The following is a 21495-nucleotide window of genomic DNA, read 5'->3' on the forward strand; positions in this document are numbered from 1 at the left end:
TGGCCTCTATGTTTATCTTCTAATTCTCAACCCCATGTGATTATCTGAGCTTTTAAATGTCCTAGTGACTTGGGCAGCCTTGACTATTTACCTTCACAGACAGGTCACGTTTGCATTTCAGAGGCAGGATGGAGCTCGGAGACATAACAGTCACAGAAATACGGCTCAGAAAAGCTAAGAGGTCCAAGGTCACATAAGCAGTTGTAGAAGAACCAAAAGTAAACTTTACCAAGAGAAGGGTGATTCCTAAGACCTATGACCTTTCTATATTTAAGCCACGCTTTCTTCACAATTAGGAATAAATTTACATTTCTACATAGCAGTTTTATTTCCATCGGTTTTGAAATATGGCCTTTACTCAGAAATAGAAAGTCAAGGAATGAGGAGGTTTCCTTCCTCCAAACAGAAGTTATGCACACAGTTCTGTCTGTCTCAATAACACAGACACAACTCGGATACTTCAGAAACATGTGCTTGCCGGATGCTGTCAAATGCCTAAAATTGCCCACAAAACCAAGGTGCTACTACATCTTCATGTTCACAAACTCCCCTTTCTCAGTTCCCAGCAAATCAAACCAGATTCTAAAATAGTGTCAGGCCATTAGAGATAGAAAACCAGTGCTCCCCAGACAAGTCTCCGGGTGAAGGGATGGAGGCTGGAGGACACGTGGCCTCACCCCGTGAAGGGCGAGAGGCCGAGCGTCCTGCGGGGCGGACGGTGGCTCAGCCCCCACCTCTGCAGAGGAGGAGCAGGTCCAGAGGCTGGTCCTGCACAAATGTGACCTGGCGCGCCTGCCTTAGCAGGGTGGCCCGTCTTACCTTAAACGCTTTCATGTACTCTGGCAGCATAGAGGCGAACTTGCTAACGGTGTACACTCTGGCCTCTTTGTTATTCTCCATACTCCTGTGAATGCTTCTCCAAAGAATCACAACGATCTCTAACAAACCCGCCATGGACGCAGTATCACTTATTGACAGCGTTTGGTCCAGGGCCTAAGATACAAAAAATTGTACTGTGAAAGAATCAAATCATAATCACTCTGAAGAGAACAGCACTGGGTCTAAAAGCACATCTCAGAATTCCAGACCTAAGGCAGAGATGGAAGGAGAGGCAGATAGAACCCCTAAGACTGTGGTGTGATGTCTGATGGGATCGACTCCCCCTCGACCGTGGGCTGCTCTGGTTTGTGGGCTGGCAGGGAGTGACAGCACCAGGTGTCTGCGTGTCTTCTAGCGAATCCTTCCTTGTCTGCGCAGAGGGGTGGGGCCGCCTCCCCAGCACCACACGCTCGCCTGCGCGTGCTCCACTTCAGATGCCAGCCCTGTCCGGTGACTGTGACAAACTGACAACTTGCCACACAGGCCATTTCCTGGAAGGGGCTACCTTGAGATGCAAAGCAGGATTCATTTCAGGTGCTGGTATTTTTGTGCTACTCAGATGTAATGGGAAAAGATACGGCGAACAAATTAACTTAACTAATGAGGGCACACAGAAAAAACAAAAGTAGTTGCTATATAAAGTTAGATTTTTCAATAGGCACTAAATACCCGGAATGGCTTGTGGCTAAATTTAAAAAGCAATGAAACTACTGAAGGCTTAGATACTACTATGAGAATGATATAGATAACAAATTGACAAAACTGCAATCTGTATTTAATTTTACTTTTTACATTCTAGTGATTAGCATAGCACTCTTATCATTAAAGTCCCCTGAGAAAGCCACCATTTCTCCTCTACAAAAATATGCTAAGTTCCTAAGTAAGATTTCATTAAACAGAAAGCAGAGATTTTTAGTAGATAGCAATGTGAAAAGGTAAAAGAACCAATTCAAAAAATTATGCTTTAAGCCATTAAATATTCTTAGAATGACAAAATCCAGACGGCAAATTGTATTTTTTTTCTACTACCGGTTACAATAGAGCACCCTTGTGTTTTCTAACGGTACAGAAACTGACCTAAAATGTGAGAAGTGCAGCTTTCTCAATAATGTCTAGGTTCAATATGGGGGTGGAGGGTTCCTTCAGTATTTGAGAACTGTAACAGTTTTCACTTTTTGGCGAAACCACTTCCACCATCCATCCATCAGTGTGAAGGGGTGGCCCAGAGGCGCAGGGCCCCGCGAGCCTGGAGCTGGCATCCCAGTGAGGGTTTCTAAAGTTACAGGATCACTTTCCTAAAAAATCCTGCCCACCCAACCCATATCCTGAGGGGAAAACTCTGAAAAGAGGAACTCAGATCCCACCAAGAAAGCAGAACGAGCTCCAGACGCTCCCGGCTGAGGGCTTCCTGAGCCCAAGCTGAACAGGCCTATGAACTGATGGATCTGCCAGGCAGATTCGGCCGTTAAGATGACATCAGGCTCTTCTCTCTCCTCCCCCTTCTGCCCCAGCGGACAGACAGGGCAGGGGATGCTGAAGCGGGGGGCAGGTGGGGTCCGGGGAGTGCTCCCCCCAGCCCCCAGGCAGGCCGACTGAGCCCCACACACCACCCGCCGGCGCAGCCCCAGCCTCAGCGCGGGGCGGCCCTGTAGGCTCCTGGCTCTCAAGGGCCGAGGGCCTGCATCCAGGGCGGGGACATGGAGACAGGAGCGGCCGGACAGCGCAGGAGCCTCACCCTGCAGCCAGCGTGAACCACGTTTCATCAAAAGGGCAAAACTATCTTCTGTGACTTCCTTTTTTTTTTGGTTTTAATTGAAGTATATTCAACATCTTGTGACTTTCTTTTAAAGGCCAGTACCCTAATCTACATAGCACCACAAAACTACCCAAAATTTTTACTTCAGAGGTACATACAAGCATGAGAGTTTGTTTACAAGCTTAAGATACTGCTTATAAGTAATACGTTTCTAAGTCTTAAATGTTCCTTTTTTAATGATATAATTGGTCACTTTGGATTCTGAAGAAATACCAGCTATATAGCTTCCTTGATAAATTACTTTTTCAAAGACAATTCTAAATAAAGCTCATTCCCAAAAATTCAACCCCACGACGTTTCTAGTAGAATCTTAGGGCAGTGGCGGTGAATAAATCCTTAAGAGCGCCACCACCCGTCTAGCTGTAAAATACGGTAACGTCCAGACCCAATCTACGTGTGCCAACCCCAGGTCAAATTAAAATATACAGAAGCTTCAAAATGGAGTAAAGACCTAAATGTAAGGCCAGAAACTATCAAACTCTTAGAGGAAAACATAGAGCACTCTATGACATAAATCACAGCAAGATCCTTTTTGACCCACCTCCTAGAGAAATGGAAATAAAAACAAAAATAAACAAATGGGACCTTATGAAACTTAAAAGCTTTTGCATAGCAAAGGAAACCACAAACAAGACCAAAAGACAGCCCTCAGAATGGGAGAAAATATTTGCCAATGAAGCAACTGACAAAGGATTAATCTCCAAAAGTTATAAGCAGCTCATGCAGCTCAATAACAAAAAAACAAACAACCCAATCCAAAAATGGGCAGAAGACCTAAATAGATATTTCTCCAAAGAAGATATACAGATTGCCAACAAACACATGAAAGCATGCTCAACATCACTAATCATTAGAGAAATGCAAATCAAAACTACAATGATATCATCTCACACCAGTCAGAATGGCCATCATCAAAAAATCTAGAAACAATAAATGCTGGAGAGGGTGTGGAGAAAAGGGAACACTTGCACTGTTGGTGGGAATGTGAATTGGTACAGCCACTCTGGAGAACAGTATGGAGGTTCCTTAAAAAACTACAAATAGAACTACCATATGACCCAGCAATCCCACTACTGGGCATATATCCTGAGAAAACCATAATTCAAAAAGAGTCATGTACCACAATCTTCATTGCAGCTCTATTTACAATAGCCCGGAGATGGAAACAAACTAAGTGTCCATCATCGGATGAATGGATAAAGAAGATGTGGCACATATATATGATGGAATATTACTCAGCCATAAAAAGAAACGAAATTGAGCTATTTGTAATGAGGTGGAGAGACCTAGAGTCTGTCATACAGAGTGAAGTAAGTCAGAAAGAGAAAGACAAATACCATAGGCTAACACATATATATGGAATTTAAGAAAAAAAAATGTCATGAAGAACCTAGGGGTAAGACAGGAATAAAGACACAGACCTACTAGAGAATGGACTTGAGGACACGGGGAGCGGGAAGGGTAAGCTGTGACAAAGCGAGAGAGAGGCATGGACATATATACACTACCAAACGTAAGGTAGATAGCTAGTGGGAAGCAGCCGCATAGCACAGGGAGATCAGCTTGGTGCTTTGTGACCGACTGGAGGGGTGGGATAGGGAGGGTGGGAGGGAGGGAGATGCAAGAGGGAAGTGATATGGTAACATATGTATATGTATAACTGATTCACTTTGTTATAAAGCAGAAACTAACACACCATTGTAAAGCAATTAAAATATATATATATATATATATATATATATACACACAGAAGCTTAAGGTGAAGAAAACTGGGAAAAGAGTGTCAGCAATAATAATTTTTCCTTTGTATTAAATCCTACTCAAACTCCACAGTGAACTACAAAGGATACACAGAAATTCTTTCTAGAAAATTACTTATGATCCTCCAAAATAATTAGGTGAAGTATCAGCACTAAAGGAATAAGTAATTTTATTGCTAAGGTAACGGCTTGTGGAAATAACACCTCTGCCTTGTTGCCCTGCCCTTCTCCCGCGGGAGAAGCACCCGTCCGGGTCCCCACCCCCGTGGCCCCGACCCCGTCCGCGTGGCCCTGTTCCCGTCCCCGTCCCCGTGGCCCAGGCCCCAGCCCCATGGCCCCAAGGCGGCGCCGGGCAGCGGCGGCTCGACTCACGCTCACGTTCTCCTTCCCCGGCTCCTCACTGCCCTCCCCGCATGCACTCAGAGCCCTCCGGATGCAGGCGTTCAAGCAGTGGCGAATCACATGAATCAGCTTTGCTAAAATGTGTGAGACAACCAATAATTAATTTACGTGTATCTTCAACAAAATTTTCTAACACTGCAATTATAATCCCAAATAATTAAAGTGTTACTTTACGGGAACTCATTAAGAACCACACTGAGCACGAAGCAAACACGCCAGGCTCACGGCGTGGGGCGGGGCTGGGTACCTATGTTGGTACAGGCCGTGTGCTCGTGCGCGTGCTGGTAGAACCTCCGCGCAGCCGCATGGTTCATCTGCAGCAGCGTCACGCAGCGCTCGCACCACACCTCCTCGGGCTGGTTCACCGGCAGGAAGGAGTTGAAGATAAGGCCCACCAGGCGCCGAGTGACGGGCAGAGAGTCCGACTCCAGACGGACCAGAATGTGCTCCATGGGGCATATTTTCCAAAACTGTGGATAAAGCACATGTGCAGAAGGAGAGTATAATCAAAAAGGAACTAATTTCTACATTCAAGGAAATTCATCTCAAATGATTATACCAGAATCTGTGACTCTTCTGTAGACAAATTAAAATAAACCCGTATTTTAAAAAGCACTGACACATAAGGCAGATAAGCACAAGGCTGCTGGGATTAATTATAATCCATCAGGACCATCAGTGGACCCTCAAATGACACTTATGATTATCAGTCTAATAATTTTAAAATTTCCTAAAACACCACAACTTTGGGCCCATTAATATGAAAAGTGAATTTAAACATCTACAACAGGTTTGGCACAGAAAGCTAAAGTGAGTCTCCCGTTTCCCACCTCGGACACAGAGCCACCCCTCACGGTCACCCCTCCCGCCCTCTGCTGAGTGCTGCCCGGGTGGCCACAGGCCTCCTCGAGCCGCCTCACAGCCACTGCCCACACCTGCACACGGCAGGACTGTCATGCTGCCCCTCAGCGTAAAAGCATCAAAGTCGTCCACTGCCCACAGAAAAGGGCCAAACTTCTCAGCAAGAAATGCAAAACAAGGGGAAACACCACAGAATAATGGAAATAAAATAGACTCTGACGGTACAGTGTTCAAATCCTGTCTCTGTCACTTGTGCAAACACTTAACACTCATCTGTGTAAAGGGGACAGCACCACTGGCACAGACTTTCCTCAAGGACCTGGTTCTCATGACCGTCCCCTCTCTCCAGGACTTCCAGTGGACCTTTCTCATCAGCACTTAAGTATGCTCCCCGGTCTCCTCCCCCCCACCCCCCACCCAGGGACCGGTTCCCGCCAGCTGCCCGCCTGGCCCTGTCCTCACTCCCACGATACCTCAGTCCACCCTCCAGGTCAGAAGGACCTTGCGCATTCAGACAAACATACTCCCCCTCTCCCGAGGAAATGTCTGAGCATCCGACACTACGACCGTTCCCCGACATGCTCCCGGAACACTTCCATGCGCACACTTGGTGTTTCTGAAATAGTCACCGTAGTAAAGACAAGTGCCGCCCGACAGCCATGCCACCAGCTGAGTGTCAACCCCGGAGCGGCCGGCACAGTGACAGACAGATCCCAAGAGGGAAACCGAGGCACTCAGGAGACCAGGGGCTTCTCAAGTCTCAATACCTCGCAGAGTTCAGACCTGCTGAAACCAATATACCCAAGAAACACTGTAGGTCACAGCACTGAGACTGGATCGAGGGCCAGTGCCTAAAAGAGAGGGTTTTCACATTGGAAAGGTTGGCTCCTGAGCCCTCATGGAGACCAGACGACCTTGAACAGAAACTAGCAATCGGCACTTACACCAAATGCCAAGGTTCCACGGGTTTTTCTTGCAGTGAACATTCCCCTCAAGTCTGCCTTTCCAGAAACTCCCCATTTTAACCTATTTTTCTTTGATTCACTTTTTCTAAAATAAAATGAAGAACAATTCTGATTAGTTTAGGGTTCTTCAATTACCTGAGGTTTTATTTTATCTAAACATACTACCCACAGGTTGATATTAACATCAGACAAGACCATAAACAAAATTGCTAACTGGTGTTTCATTCCTAATGTTAAAAATAATTGCATAGGGGCTTCCCTGGTGGCACAGCGGTTAAGAATCCACCTGCCAATGCAGGGGACACGGGTTCAAGCCCCGGTCCGGGAAGATTCCACATGCCGGGGAGCAACTAAGCCTGTGTGCCACAACTACTGAGCCTGTGCGCTTTAGAGCCCGCGAGCCGCAACTACTGAAGCCCGCGCGCCTAGAGCCCGTGATCCGCAACAAGAGAAGCCACAGCAATGAGAAGCCCGTGCACCGCAATGAAGAGTAGTCCCCGCTCGCCGCAACTAGAGAAAGCCGCGCGCAGCAACAGAGACCCAACGTAGCCAAAAATAAAATAAATAAAATTAATTAATTAAAAAATAATAACTGCATATTTAAAAAAACCATTTTTTTTAATAAAGACGTTTCAATATTAGTAACTGTTGATTTGGCCTAAATCTCAGGTATACAATACTAAAAATGTAGAATTTCGAAACCAACAGTAAACAACTTGAAACCCCTAGCACTGACAATGAAAATTATAAACAGAAGCCTACTTAACGAAGTTGGTAACTGCCCCTTGGCCACAGGACATAATTTTATCTAATCAGCTTTAATTCTCTACCATGTCATCGTGCCCAGGGCCTTCGCACATAAGATGTGGCTCCTAGATCCTGAGTGCAGCACTGCCAGCATTCACCAAGGAAAGTAAGGAGGTATATATACCCCTCACTCCTTCAAAGCAATATGTAGGGGGCCAGGCTGCGCCAACGTGCACTAACAACGCAAGCACGGCCAGTGTCAGACACTGCAGTGGCACACTACCTGTCACGCCAACCTGCTGGATGATCGACCCCCTTCCTGTTAGCTGCCTCTCCACAGGCCTGTCAATCTCTGACCTTGATTTTCAAGGAGAATTAGCTGGTGCGCCCATAACAAACCTTTCCAGAGACCTCACAGCTAAATCACGCTCTGCCTTGCTTGTGCAAGCCAAGGATTGACAGTGAAAGAACCACCTCATTAAAACATTATTCTTCCTTTTCTGCTCTTACTACTCCCCCAAACCCCAAACTCTCCAGTCAGACATTTTGTCCAGGTCTTTCCTGTTCTCCTGGGAAGACCCACAAACCTCAGAACACCTGCTCTGCCCACTGCCTCACCAGCCATCACCTCAGTGATCCTCTGCAAACAGATGCACACTTCAAACAAAACACTAGCGGAAACTCCCGTTTCAGATTCAGAACTACACTTTCAACAGGCTGTTATAACAAAGCCAACCAAAATTGCAGCCAGCCTTTTTATTAACAAAATTGACATGCCGATTCTAAACTTTATATGGAAATACAAGCGCCCCAAACCACCAAGAGCTCTGAAAGAAGAGCAGAGCGGGAGGACACACACTGCAAGACTTCCTGCCAAGCTGCAGTGAGCTCGGAAGTATGGCCCTGGCCTGAGGATGGACAGGCAGAGTCCAGAAACAGACCACACACAAGAAACTGATTTTCAACAAACGTACCAAGGCATTACAACTGGGCATGACGTGGGGTATCTGTACCACATGGGTCACGTAAAATATTCTATTTTTCTCATGAAAAAAGTTCACAGTTCAAAATTTGAAAAGCATAAAATAATGCGTATCCTCTGCAGCGGTAAGGCCTCCCCAGCACCCTGTCTCTAGACATCCAGTCCCCTCCCTTCGCCTCAGAGACTGGTGCCGATTTCCTGTTTTCTGCCAGGGATGTGTGAGCCGTAGCTGGGCAAATGCACACATATGTTCCCCGTCCTATGGAGCCGGCAGACCCTACAGCTCTCCTGCACTCGCTCCCACGCGCCTCGCTGAGTGGCCCTTCCTCCTAAGTGCGCTCCTCTCTGTGGCCGCATGGAAGCATTTCCTGGCACGAGTGCACCCCAGGGCCATGCGCTGACCCTACGCTGACCGACACGTCAGCTTGTTCCCAAATCCTGGGCCTCGACACAACAGCACTTTAAAGTAAATTTCAGAGAGCTACTGTGCAGAGAAGAAAATTCAGTGTTAGCAAATAACAATGCAGAACCTTATAACTAACATTTTTAGCCAAAAGCTGAACAGAACTAGAGTTAAGGGAAAACACTCTCCCCTCAGTAGTTTACACCAAAATGCACACAAACCAACAAATACCTCCTTGCTTCCTCCTGTAAACGTGGGGGGATGGGGGTCTCATACTCACCATTTTCTCAAGTAATATTTTAAGTGCTTACTGTGTGCCAAGCATTTAAATATTTCAACAAAAACTTTCATGTATAGGATAAAAATATAATTTAAGGTGGGGGCTGCTTGCATTAATGTCTTTCAAAAAGAAAACATACATTGACAAAACAAATAAAATTTTATGACACAACCAACTAGTAGAATATACCAGACACCAACTGGTTTAAAATGCAGTCACTGAAACTCTTGGAATTAAAACTGCTTTGTCTTTTTGTTGTTGAAAATAAATGTACTTATATATTTCGTGTCTTAAGTAAGAAAATCTCTGTTCACCTTACCTTAGCAGCCCTCACAGCCTTAACTTTCAGCAGCATATCAACAAAAGCCACTCTCACTTTCTCCGAATTGTCATGGAGACAGTACTTTAACGCTGGCAGAAGTTGCTCTAGTAACGGGTGGCTTAATTTATTATCCAAAATTATCGGCAGGCACTACAAGAAAGGAGAAAGATAAACAGTTCAAAATTAGAACATAAACCACGAAAAGTTCCGGTAAGAAAAATTCAGTTCCATCTTTACTAAAACTACTAGTGAAATACACATACCCACAGAAAATAACTCTTTTCTAACACCTCTTCATACAAAAAGCATATTTTAATGAATGAGTATGGCTTCAGTGCCTGATAATCAGCTCATCCCTTGCTTCATTCAAACAAGCCTGAAGTGGTTACAAAATAATTTTTCGGTGCTTTCTCTGAACTACACTTTAAAGGGTTTTATTACAGTTGAAAGAAACCAGAGGACCCTGATGGAGAGGCCCCAGAGCTGGAGTCTATGAGTCCTTTTAGGTTCTCTTAACATCCCAGATTCCCTGTATTTCCTGACTCGATGCTGCATGAAAACGAGGGGGCACAGGGCCCGCACGGCTGTGCCCACACCTCACACAGGCGTCCGAGAGACCGGCGCAAGCTCAGGCCAGACACGCACGTCTGAAGAGCTGACGCACTCCACCACCTTCTCTTTCCATCTCTTAGGATATACATTTTTATGAGACTTTATATTTTAAAGATCACTGAAATGTTTACAGATGAGCTGATAAATGTCCTGGATTTGCTTCAAAGTAATGGTGTGTGTGGGACAATGGCTGCAGCTACAGTGAAACAAGAGCAGGTGCACCCTGAGAACTGCTGAAGCTGGGTGATGGACAAAGAATATTCTGTAGGCTCTTACTTAAAGTGCATAGAGTGACACACAGTACACACACAAAGCCCATTCTAATGTATAAAAACGTTAAACAATTTTAAATACACGCAGCTACTACTCTAAAACGCTATGCCCTCCCCCCAACACATACACTAAAAACTAGTATTATTTCAAGTAGACTATTTTTTTAGAAACCACTTTTCTTTTGTTTTTTTAAAAGGTTACTTTGGATATACAACGAAAATGTCAATAATGCTATATTTATGGAGTAGGGCTATGGGTGATTTCTAAATTATTCCTTCTCTGTATTTGAGAACTATTCTACAATAAACAGGCATTGCTTATATAATTTAAAACCTTACCTTAAAGACAGAACAGCGCACGTCAGCAGAGCTCGTGTCAAACGCCAGCTCCTCAGTTACTTTCTTGAGAAGGTCAATAAGAATGGTCGGAGGCAACATCTCCCAGTATTTGGAAGTTATTTTACAAACACCAAGGATCCCTGTGGAACGGACCATCGGATAAGGATCTTCTAAAAGGCTCTATAAGTACAGGAGGGAAAGAGCCTTAATTATCTTATATTAGTTCGTTTTTTATCAATATTGGCTTTACACACGGGCACAGTGGGCAGTCACAACCTAACAGACGTTTCAAGTCATAGAGTCACACACAGACTCGGGGATCTTCAGTTTCTTGTCGTTTCTGCAGCCGAGTGTTTAAGGACATCCAGACGCAGGTTGTGCCTTACTTGCCAACTCTGTCTGCTGGACTCTGCTGACAGCAGGGCCCCCGACACAGGCCCTGCCATGCAGAGGGACACTCAGGGACTTCGGTCAGTCCTGTGAGACACAACCTATTAAACCACTCTCATGAATTTCCAAAATGCTGTAATGCACTAAGCCCAGAATAAAGGGACCCTGCTTGTAAAGAACCGATCCAGGCAGTGGGCGTCCGGGGTTGCTAACAACATTAAGTGGCGACGACGTTATGCACCCCTGATGGACGGACACAACAGCCGTGGAGCATCTAACACAACAAACGTTACCCCAGTCAACTCTCTGTTTAACCAACTTACAGGAAATACAAAGGGCAGAGGCACGTATCAGTGACAAGCAGGCTAGGTTCTGTGGGAAATGAGAATAATTGGGCTTCCTCAACAACAACAAAAGCAAGCAAAATAGAAAGAACAAAAGAGAGAGGGAGAGGGAGTGACTGCTAAGTGGGAACTGATCGTCCAAGAGATGAACACACACCGGCCGACCACAACACAGGTCTCATCCGGACACAGACTCAAACAAAACTGGAAAAAACATCACTGAAATGTCACTGAAAAACAATGACTGGATATTTGATGACATCAAAGAATCACGATTCACCTTACTTTAGTTGTGCCAGTGGTAGGATTATGCTTTAAAAAAGGGTCCCTGGGGCTTCCCTGGTGGCGCAGTGGTTGAGAGTCCACCTGCCGATGCAGGGGACACGGGTTCGTGCCCCGGTCCGGGAAGATCCCACGTGCTGTGGAGCGGCTGGGCCCGTGAGCCGTGGCCGCTGGGCCTGCGCGTCTGGAGCCTGTGCTCCGCAGCAGGAGAGGCCACAACAGTGAGAGGCCCGCGTACCGCAAAAATAAATAAATAAATAAAAATGAAAGTAAAAAAGGGTCCCTGTCTTTTAGGGATACCTACTGAAGTAATTAGAGTTGAAATGCTTGCTCAGATCTGCTTCAAAACAGGGAAGAGGAAACCAAGTGGGCCCAGGTCAGTATCACCGGGACTGTCTGGGGGCACATGGGGTTCACTGTACAAGGCCCTCTACTGCTACATGTGAAACTTTCTAATTCAAAGTTTAAAAACAAAAATAACCCTTACTCCATGACTAGACCAAAAGAAGGCCGAGCTGGGGATGAGTAAGTACTTCCTTCCTCTCCTCCCTGGCGGTGTTGCAAACACCAAGGGGTCCTGCGGGAAAGAGCAAGCAAGGGACCGCTCCACATACCGCAGGACAGAGGGCTGCAGGCGGACCCTGCTGAGCCCACACAGAGCTCAGACCAGCCCCAGCCCAGGGTCAGGACTCAGCGGACACAGGGCAGCTCGGGCGTAAGCGACCTGCCGGGAAGGTCTCGAAACAGACGCTGGGGGCCAGGTTCACAGGAGAGCCAACAATAACTCCACAACCTCCACGAGAAAGAAGAAAGGAGAGGACGCCACGCAGCAGGAAAGACCCCTCCTTCCCCACCCAGGGACGGTGCGCACCAGCTGGCCTGTTCCTCACGCAGAGCCCAAGGGGAACCCCGTCTGCTGACAAGCCCTGTGCATGGATGAAAAACCACGGCCAACTCAGCAGACAAGGAAGAAGCTACTAATACTCAGCTCTGCACAACCAGAGAAAACCCAGGCCAGCTGCCTCTTCAACCCAATCCTTTATTCAAAATAGGGATGGAAAAGTGAAGACGACAGGTCACTTGAGAAAACAGTGAGGAAAAAAGATAAAATAAATAAAATAAAAAACAGAAGAGAACATTAGGAATTCACAGGTTTTAAGGCTTTTGTTTTCTATGAATTACTTCCAACATTATTCCTCAAAAATAATTCTGGATAATCACCTTGCAACACACAGTCCCACAGGAGTCAGGGCCCACATCTGTGTCTCCAATCAATCACACTGTCACCAAGACGAGGGCACTTGACTTGTAAAGCGGTTTCTATGAGGAGAACCACTGCACCTCCCAAACCACAGGCATGCATGGAGGCCTCGATCTGCCACCTCCAACAAGGCCTCCCTCCACTCCAGCTGGAGAAACAGCAGAGCAGAAAGCGTGCAGGACACAGGGTCAACGCTGCCCTCACTTCCTGGACTCCCCCCACCCCGTCCACCCCACAAGACTTGCTGCCACCTACTCAGGCCCTGATCCAGCAGCGTCATGAACTCACCACCAACCCACAGGCCAGACTGGCCCATGCCTATCCCTGTGTGGTCCACAGGGCGTGAGAATGGTTTTTCACTTCTGAATGGTTGGTAAAAGGAATAATATTCTGTGACACGAGACTATTACATGGAATTCACACTTTGGTGTCTGTGGATTGGTTTCATTGGAACAAGCCACCCCTGCTCCTCCCTGTACACGTGTGGCCGCCTTTGTGCCACAGCGGCAGATGGGACAGCTATGACCACGTGGCCCACAGACCTAAAATCACTTCTGTCTGGTCCTCTACAGAAACAACTCCTGCTCTTAACTACTACTGTTATTAACTTAACTACTACATTGCCCTGCTTCATAAAAGAAGTTAGAAACAAACAGACACTGGAAAGTAGAAAAGAAAAAGATTAAGAAGGTTCCCTTTGTCTAAGATTCAAACCAATGGACTGAATTGCATGCTACAGCAGCAGAAAAAAATCAAAAGATAAAGGAAAACATCCTTAAAGTTTCAGATACCCTCGACACTAGAAAACAATACAAAATATTTTGGCAGTCCTGGAATAAAATGATTTTGAATACAAAATTCTCGACCTGGACAAACTGTAAACTGTCACAGAAAAATAAAGAACATTTTAGGGCTCAAACAGTTAGAGGCACCTGCCTCCCCAAGGACGCCCTGCAGCAAGGTAGGACCCACCGAGACTCTCTCGGCTCTCACACTCGCTGGCTACCATCACCCCCTCAGCACGTTCACTGCACTTCCGAAGGTGATTCCAGGCTTCCAGAGGACCTGCTGCTTACACATGAGCCTTTCCCTATCAGTTTTCATCCCAAACAAGACTTAGAGTGGAAAACCTGTTATTGCTGTTTTAAATATGTTTTGACAGTGACATCTCATTTTTCTTAGATTGTTGACTAAGTTTTGCTACCTGAAAAACATAACCCTGTCTCCACTAAGACATATGCAACTTTAAAAACTAACTATAACATGTACATGTATAATATGTACATGTTATATTATACATGTACATGCATAACATGTTTTCTACAACCTACCATTTTTTTAATTTAAAGGAATTATTTAGAATTTAATATTTCTTGTTCTGAAAAAAAAACACTTAAGTGACTTTGACAATCTTTTAGTGCTTTTCTTTCCTTAAATTCGAACAAAATAGCATGCAATAATTTTTATTTTTTAAATAGTTAATAAAACAAATACAAAACTCACCGTGATTAATCCGAATATAGACTGCTCTGAGTTATAGAGGACTGTGTGTGACAGTTACAACCCTTTACATATTTTAATGTCCTTTTGTACAGCTATAACCACTGTCATCTTAGGGCTAGGGATTGAGCTAAATGCTTTATACACAAATTTTCACTGAAACCTCATCACAATCCTATAAAATATTATTCCCAGATTTAAAGAAGAACCAGGACTAGAGAGAGAGGAAGTAATTTGAAAGAGATCAGACTTCTTAGGTGGGAACCGGCATTCGGAACAAAATGCCTGACCCCACGCTAATCACTGTGCAAACTGCCATCTGCGGGCTGACAGGTGGCCCCAGTCCTGCAACGTCGTCCTCGTATACAGTCAGGTCAGCGGCTGGGGCCAAGCAATCACTGTAGGCAAGTAACACAACGGGTCCAATGTAGGAGGGGTGGGAGCTGGGCCACCGCCACACACTCCACCTTTGCATTCAAATGCAGAGACTTAAACACTCAGGCAAAAACAGAGGTGGTTCATAGATTGGACACCTGCATTAAAAAGAGCAAAAGTTTTTTTCATAGTTTTATGGCTAAAAGCTACCAAAATCTAGTTTTGGTTTGCCCAACAACATCTTTCCACAAAATTAACCATGATCCTCAAAGGGACTTGTAAATAAACATACATGTAGGTGAGGCACACATGGCAAAATACTAATGACTGTCCATTTTAGGGGTGCGTGTGTCTGTGTGTGTGGCTGGGTGTTTATGCATGTATATGTGAATGCACATATGTGAATGCATGTGAAGAGGTAAGTAGACACATACTCATTATACTATTATTTCAACTTTCTGCATGTCTGAGATTTTTCATAGGAGATCAGAAAACAAACCAACCAGAGGAAGTCTGTAGGGCTGCCTAGGGGAAGTCTGTAGGGCTGCCTAGAGGAAGTCTGTAGGGCTGCCTAGGGCTGCTACGGGTAACCATCACCATGGCATCTTTGCTATCACCTCCTAAAATGTTATTCTACTAACTAGGACAATAAGTAATATTTCTTAGCTTGTGTCAGGAGACCCTGCAAATGTAAAGGGCTGTAGAGAAAGAAGCAGAGGCTCACACTCTCCCACCAGGTGAAAAGATTCGAGACACCCCTTGGAAATAAATGTCGCATCCTGATGTCCTAACGTCTCATTCGAAAAGTCAGTCATCTGAAAAACATCCATTGCAACAGGCGTTACTTGCCTTAAAACATAACCAGTGTGTGTTTGTTCACAACGCTGCCACACAACTTTACAGCAGGCACTATCACCGTGCCCGCTTCACAGATGAAGACAGAAAAGTCAGTGCCCAAACTTGCCCCAAGCTTCACAGCTATCAAACGAGGGATGGAATCAAACACAGCGTCTGTCCTAACCACTGTTACAATGTCTCTCTGCTAGGGTGACGGGGACAAACGTAAGACGCTTAGAACTACCCACAATAAACGACTAGATGTCCTAGAGGAGACTGAGAGGAAGAGGAAACAGATTACGAGTCCACACTGTCACAGAGGTACCAGGGAGAGAATGGATTTCCTTGAAGAATGTCAAGATCTGGAAAGTCTGCCATGTGGGGTCAGCACAGGGCAGTTACGGGGGGATGGCCAGGACCCACACGAGGCCCAGATAGAGCTGAAGGCTTAAAGAGCTCGACCACATGAAATACATACATAGAGTTCTTCAAATTGTTTCTGAATTTCGCTATCCATCTCAATGGCATTAAAGTTTGGATCCCTAATAGGAAATGCTTCAACAAACAGCAGTGCAGCATTGGACCGGACTTCCGAGTTTCTGGCCTGGAATAGTTGAAAGAAGAGGTTCAGAATCCAAAGAGCGAGCTGACATTCAAAGGCTTCAGTGTAGAATTCCTAAAGTAATGCTTCTAGTGTCTCAATATAGACTTATCTACAAATTAAAGACAACTGTAACATTTAAACTAACCAAACTTGTGAGACCTTCCTTAAGTGAAGCTGAACTCCCAGCTCCATGTCGACAGATATTAAAAGATGTTTCCTTGCTTCAAAGCCCATCTTGTGTCATTAAGAAACAGTGACCATCATGTCCCGCTCCCAACACCAGAGTCACCTGTGTTGAAAATTACCCGTGTGCTCGTCTGACCACTCCTCAGAGTGCTGTCATCTTGTCCCCCAGTCACCAGCAGGAGGTCCTGAGGACCAGGACGGTACAGCCCAGCTCTGCCGGTTTACTTATTAGCATGTCTACCCTCCTTCCAGCTGTGCAGTCTGCACTAAACCAATTCAGATTCCCAGTTTAAGAAACGCTTTTAATAAAAGAATAAAATATTCACCCGAAATCTCACAGCATTCCCAGCCTCGAGTCTTACTTCTAGTGCCTTACTGCAATTCTGAATTAGAGTACGTGAAACTCAAAAGCATAATTAGCATTCTAAACAGAGAGAGACTATTGAAGACGTGTACCTTTAGTCCTCTCCAAAGGATGGGCTTATATAATCTGTAAAGCATCTCTTCCACTCCCTGCCGAACTTCCTTTTGACGATGAAGATAACTCAGCACCTAAGAGCCAAGAACAGAAGAACAGAATGGTAACATTGGTGTTTTCAAAAAAGCATCTAAGATCCTACTTTGAGGAAACAACAGGGAGCATAGGCTGCACCTTATTCATAAGTCTTGACAAATCTTTCTCACAGGAACCACAGTGGAAAGACATGCTGACAGCACGGAACATGGAAATCATGCAAAAGGCATCTATGGTGGAGAGAAAGACCCACGGCCTTGGGCTGTACAAAGGTTTGGGTTCCAGCTTCTACTCTTCTACCAGTAGCCACAAAACCTCATAAAAAGTCACTTACACCTCTGACCTTCAGGGTCAAATGAAAAAGGAGTCAGCCTAAGTGCTTTCTACAACCCATTCTGATTCTACAATGCACTGGCTACAACCGTCTTTTGTTTTAAGAACCTATATTGGGCATTCAAAAACAGGATATACAGTCAGCCCTTCATAGCCACAGATTCTGCATCTGTGGATTCAACCAAGCCTGGATAGAAAATATTTGGAAAAAAAAAAAATTCCAGAAAGTTTCAAAGCAAAACTTGAATTTGCTGCGTACTAGCAACTATTTACATAATAGTTACATAGTATTTACAACTATTTACACTGTACTGGTTACTGTAAGTAATCTAGAGATGATGTAAAGTGTACGGGGATGTATAAGGCTCTGGAGCATCCGTGCATTTGGTACTCAATCCCCCGCAGATCCCGAGGGGTGACTTTATCTCAAACAGGTGTCACTGCCTAGTGATCCTTTCCAGGAGAAACTTAACTTAGATGTCAAGTTCATCCCCAAACTCATGGATAATCAGAAAACACACTGCTCTTTTAGCTCCATCCCTTTGTTCTCTTCTACTCCCTTTTTAACCAGCCAGAATCTTCCAGCAACTCTTCACAGACTCCTGCCCCCAACAACAATCAATGTTGCCTTTTTCCTTAATTCACAACTCTTGGAGCTAAAATTATATTAATGAAAAATGGAAAAAAATTTTAAATTAGGCTATAAAACTACAGACTATACTTTAAGCAAACTTGAATCAATTTTGCCCTAAAAACTACAATCTGGGGATTATTTTTTTCTGATTGTTAATTTTTCATTTAGGAGATTTTAGTCTATCATTTGTCTTTCTGTGTACAATATTAATTTGTTATCAATGGTATACTCACTTCATAGAAAGCTTTTAAACAGCTGTACTGAGATACAATTCACATACCATAAAAGTCACTCTTTTAAAGTGTATATAGTTCAGTGGGGTTTAGTATATTCAGAGTTGTGCAACCATTACTACTACCTAATTTTAGAAGATTTTCATCAACGATATGACGATTTCTTACTTTCAAATGACTCCTAAGGTATTTCCTGAAGCTTCTTTCAATATAGCAATAAAATGACTTATCAGGTAAATTTGATATTTATCAAAAAAAGGATTTGAGAAAGAAGCTATAATGTGTTATAAGCAGTAGGAACAATTACTTGGAGTCCAGGAATACATTTCATTTGAAAAGTGAAATCTAATATTCTGCCTTTCAATTCCTTCTGTGCATTTTTCCATAAATTTAACAAATGATGATACCTATACTTATAATACCTTAATCACTCACACTATCACAGCAGAAAATCAGGTATGAAAAAGTCTTTAGTTATTTGGTCCAAGAGTGAAGCAACTACACCACACATCTGTACAGTTTAACATGACGTTATTCTTTATGATTAAATAGAATCTGAAACGCCAAATCATACACATGAAGTAAGTGACCCCAACTGTCCTACAGCTTATGAAGCACCTGGGGCTGTGTGTGTGCTGGGGGCTTGGAAGGGGCACGTGGATATATTTACCCCTGGTTCTTTATCTTTGGATAATACAAAGTAAATCATCAAAAACATAAAAGAAATGTTTTTTGTCCATTCAAACTTAATATAATTAGTAAATTTACGTCCTACAAATAATAGTTTCACTATACAAAAAAATGAAGAGGTAGCCTTTCTTCCCTTAGCTTGACACACAGTTGCCAAGACTAACAGAAAGCAAAGAAGGCGTCGCCCCTGGATTAGGGCACTGACCAGCACCACAGACCAGACCTTCCAATTCCTTCCCCAGGGTCACTGTGATCAGCCAACTCCTGTCAGTGTAAAAACCACACTGACAGCAGAGCCCTGTTTAGTCAGTCCAGGGTCACTGTGATTAGCCAACTCCTATCAGTGTAATAACCACACTGACAGCAGAGCCTTGTTTAGTCAGATCACGCACAACATGAGGATAAAATCCATATCCAAATTCTGAAACTACCTTTTAAAAATAAAATTGTATCAAGAGAAACTATCACAGCATTTACTCAATTTGGTTTGCAGAATACAAAGTGGAAATGTAATGTATGAGAGTAAATAACAAAAGATAATCTTGAATAGCCTTTCTTGGAAACAGTGGTAGCGGCAGTAAGGAAGTGACGATTCTATGCATTTTTATGTCGAATAATTCAATTAAAGTTGTTTGAATAAAGTTCTGACGTCTTAACAGTAGACCTTTGTTTTCCTAATCAAAACTTTGGTGGCAGGGTAAAAGTCCCAGGTTCCAAGTATCAAGATTCCGAGAAATCCTTTTAACGGATGCCTGTGAAAGCTTAACAAAATTTCACAAAAACAATTATCTGAAAACAAAAAAGATGAGACATGATTTTCAAAAGTGCTGTGAGAGTGTGGCTCACCTCGCGCACTCTGGTGTGCACTGGAGACTTCCGAGGAAGGTGGACCCCATGGTACAAGAAGTCCTGGATGCAGCCATTTTCGATGGCCTGCAACGACACCGAACGCGAGAACTTGGGTGAGTGCATTCCCACAGACGGCAGGACAGGCATTACAGTGGTTAGAGCACAAAAGGACCGTCTGATCTGTTCATCTTCTATTTCATGAGGGAAAAAGCCTGGATCCTTTCATCAGAGCTTTTCGACTTTAAGTCTACACCTCTTAGAATTCCTTTCATCTTCATATACCAAAGAGAACTTTTAGTTTCCTTTGTCTTATTTGATGAAATATCACATTTGTGCTAAATAGCAGGGCACTGGAGCCTGGTTCAAGCCAGACAGGGCTCAGAGACTGAGGGGGGCCGGGGAGCACCCTCTCCTGAGTCATCCTGATAATCTCAGAAGACTGGATATGTTCCAAGAGCCCCCCCAGAACAGACAATGAACTACCTCTAAGGTGGGGGCCATGATTCCAAACTGACCAAAACACCACCTTTCAGGGCTGCCACAGAGAGGGGCGGGGCAGGGGCGGGGATGTGGCAGCTCCTCGTTCAAGCCAGGACTGTGAAGGCCTGGTGTGTTAGCCTGCATTCTGCCTCCATACCCAGGATTCCGTGGTTTTAGGGAAGGAGATAAGGAAAATTTGCTACTAACATTTTTACCTCTTCTCCATTAACTTTGAACTGTCTGACTTGCGATGACATAGGAGACACACGGCACTGCCAGTCAAGTGTCTGGGCCACAGAAGTTGACCCCTGAGAGCTAACTACCAGAACATGGACATCCTGCAACTGACCCAGGCTTTTCAACATTATCAATGGCAGACATTTTTTTTTAAAGAGAAGAGTGAGGAATGCTCGAAGAGGTTTAAATGCTGTAACAAGCAAATGCAATTGGGAGACTTGCTGGATCCTGATTCCAAAAAAAACTATAAAAAGACATTTTTTAAACAAAGCAGAGAAATTTAAATATGACCCAATTAATTTTTTAAATCCGCAGGAATTATTGTTAATTTTGTGAAGTATGATAATGGCACTGTACAACCATACTTTTTAGAGATGCATACTGAAGTACACATAAATAAGGTGTCACGTCTGGAATTTGCTTTAAAAACTTGAAGGGACAGAGGGAAGAGAGGGAAGGGAGTGAAGCTGAGAAGTACAAATTGCTAGTACTAATTTGGTACAGATCTAGTCAAAATTAACTTTTAAATTACAAACTCCTATTTTTTAAACCACTATTGGAGAAAAGGGGAACAAATACTCCTTCCTGTGAACAAGTTTCATGCAGTAATAAAGCAATGCAAAAAATGCATAACAATTGTCCCAGTTCTGCCATTTCTCCAAAAAATTATACACTGTAAAACTATTCTACAAGTTGTCAGCAGGGGAACAGAAGTGGTAAGTTTTAGTCTTCTAGAAGTAGATGTCAGTGGTAGACCCCAGTATAGTTAACCAAAGCTTAAGCTGGGCAGGAGAGCAGAGTGGGCAGAAATCAACTCCAAACATCCGGTGGTTAACCTCCCCTCTCCCCACCTCCACCAGTCCAGGACCTGCTCCCCCAGGAGGAAAGACCCCTTTATGACTTAAGAGTAAAAATTTTACTCTCAGAAGGAAAAAAACACATCTAAGAACCTAGTATGAGAAAAACATAAGGGATATCAGACAAAGACACTTTCTTTTGATTTTTTTCCAAAAGAGCCTGTGAATGTTTAATTGTGACTGTGAATTACACAGCCAGAATGTAGGTGTTATAGTCATTACAGGTTAGCTGTATTCAAACACAGTCTT

General features: G+C 44.1%; 1 protein-coding gene across 9 annotated transcripts in view; it reads right to left on the bottom strand.

The window, feature by feature from the left end:
* NCAPG2 (non-SMC condensin II complex subunit G2) overlaps nt 1–21495 on the bottom strand; it is a 62025-nt gene that overhangs the window by 26391 nt on the left and 14139 nt on the right. For 8 of the 9 annotated variants that reach the window (XM_033863570.2, XM_033863569.2, XM_033863568.2 and 5 more), the window contains 8 exons: nt 19670–19756; nt 16876–16971; nt 16108–16233; nt 10641–10820; nt 9415–9567; nt 5105–5327; nt 4828–4931; nt 820–993 (listed from right to left, as the gene is read on the bottom strand). In XM_033863570.2, coding sequence (XP_033719461.1) covers nt 820–993; nt 4828–4931; nt 5105–5327; nt 9415–9567; nt 10641–10820; nt 16108–16233; nt 16876–16971; nt 19670–19756 — 1143 coding nt within the window. The remainder of the gene's footprint in view (nt 1–819; nt 994–4827; nt 4932–5104; nt 5328–9414; nt 9568–10640; nt 10821–16107; nt 16234–16875; nt 16972–19669; nt 19757–21495) is intronic. The other variant, XM_033863571.2, reaches the window with a different exon arrangement.

Source organism: Tursiops truncatus, chromosome 9, assembly GCF_011762595.2.
Source record: "Tursiops truncatus isolate mTurTru1 chromosome 9, mTurTru1.mat.Y, whole genome shotgun sequence".
In the NCBI taxonomy this organism is placed as follows: domain Eukaryota; kingdom Metazoa; phylum Chordata; class Mammalia; order Artiodactyla; family Delphinidae; genus Tursiops; species Tursiops truncatus.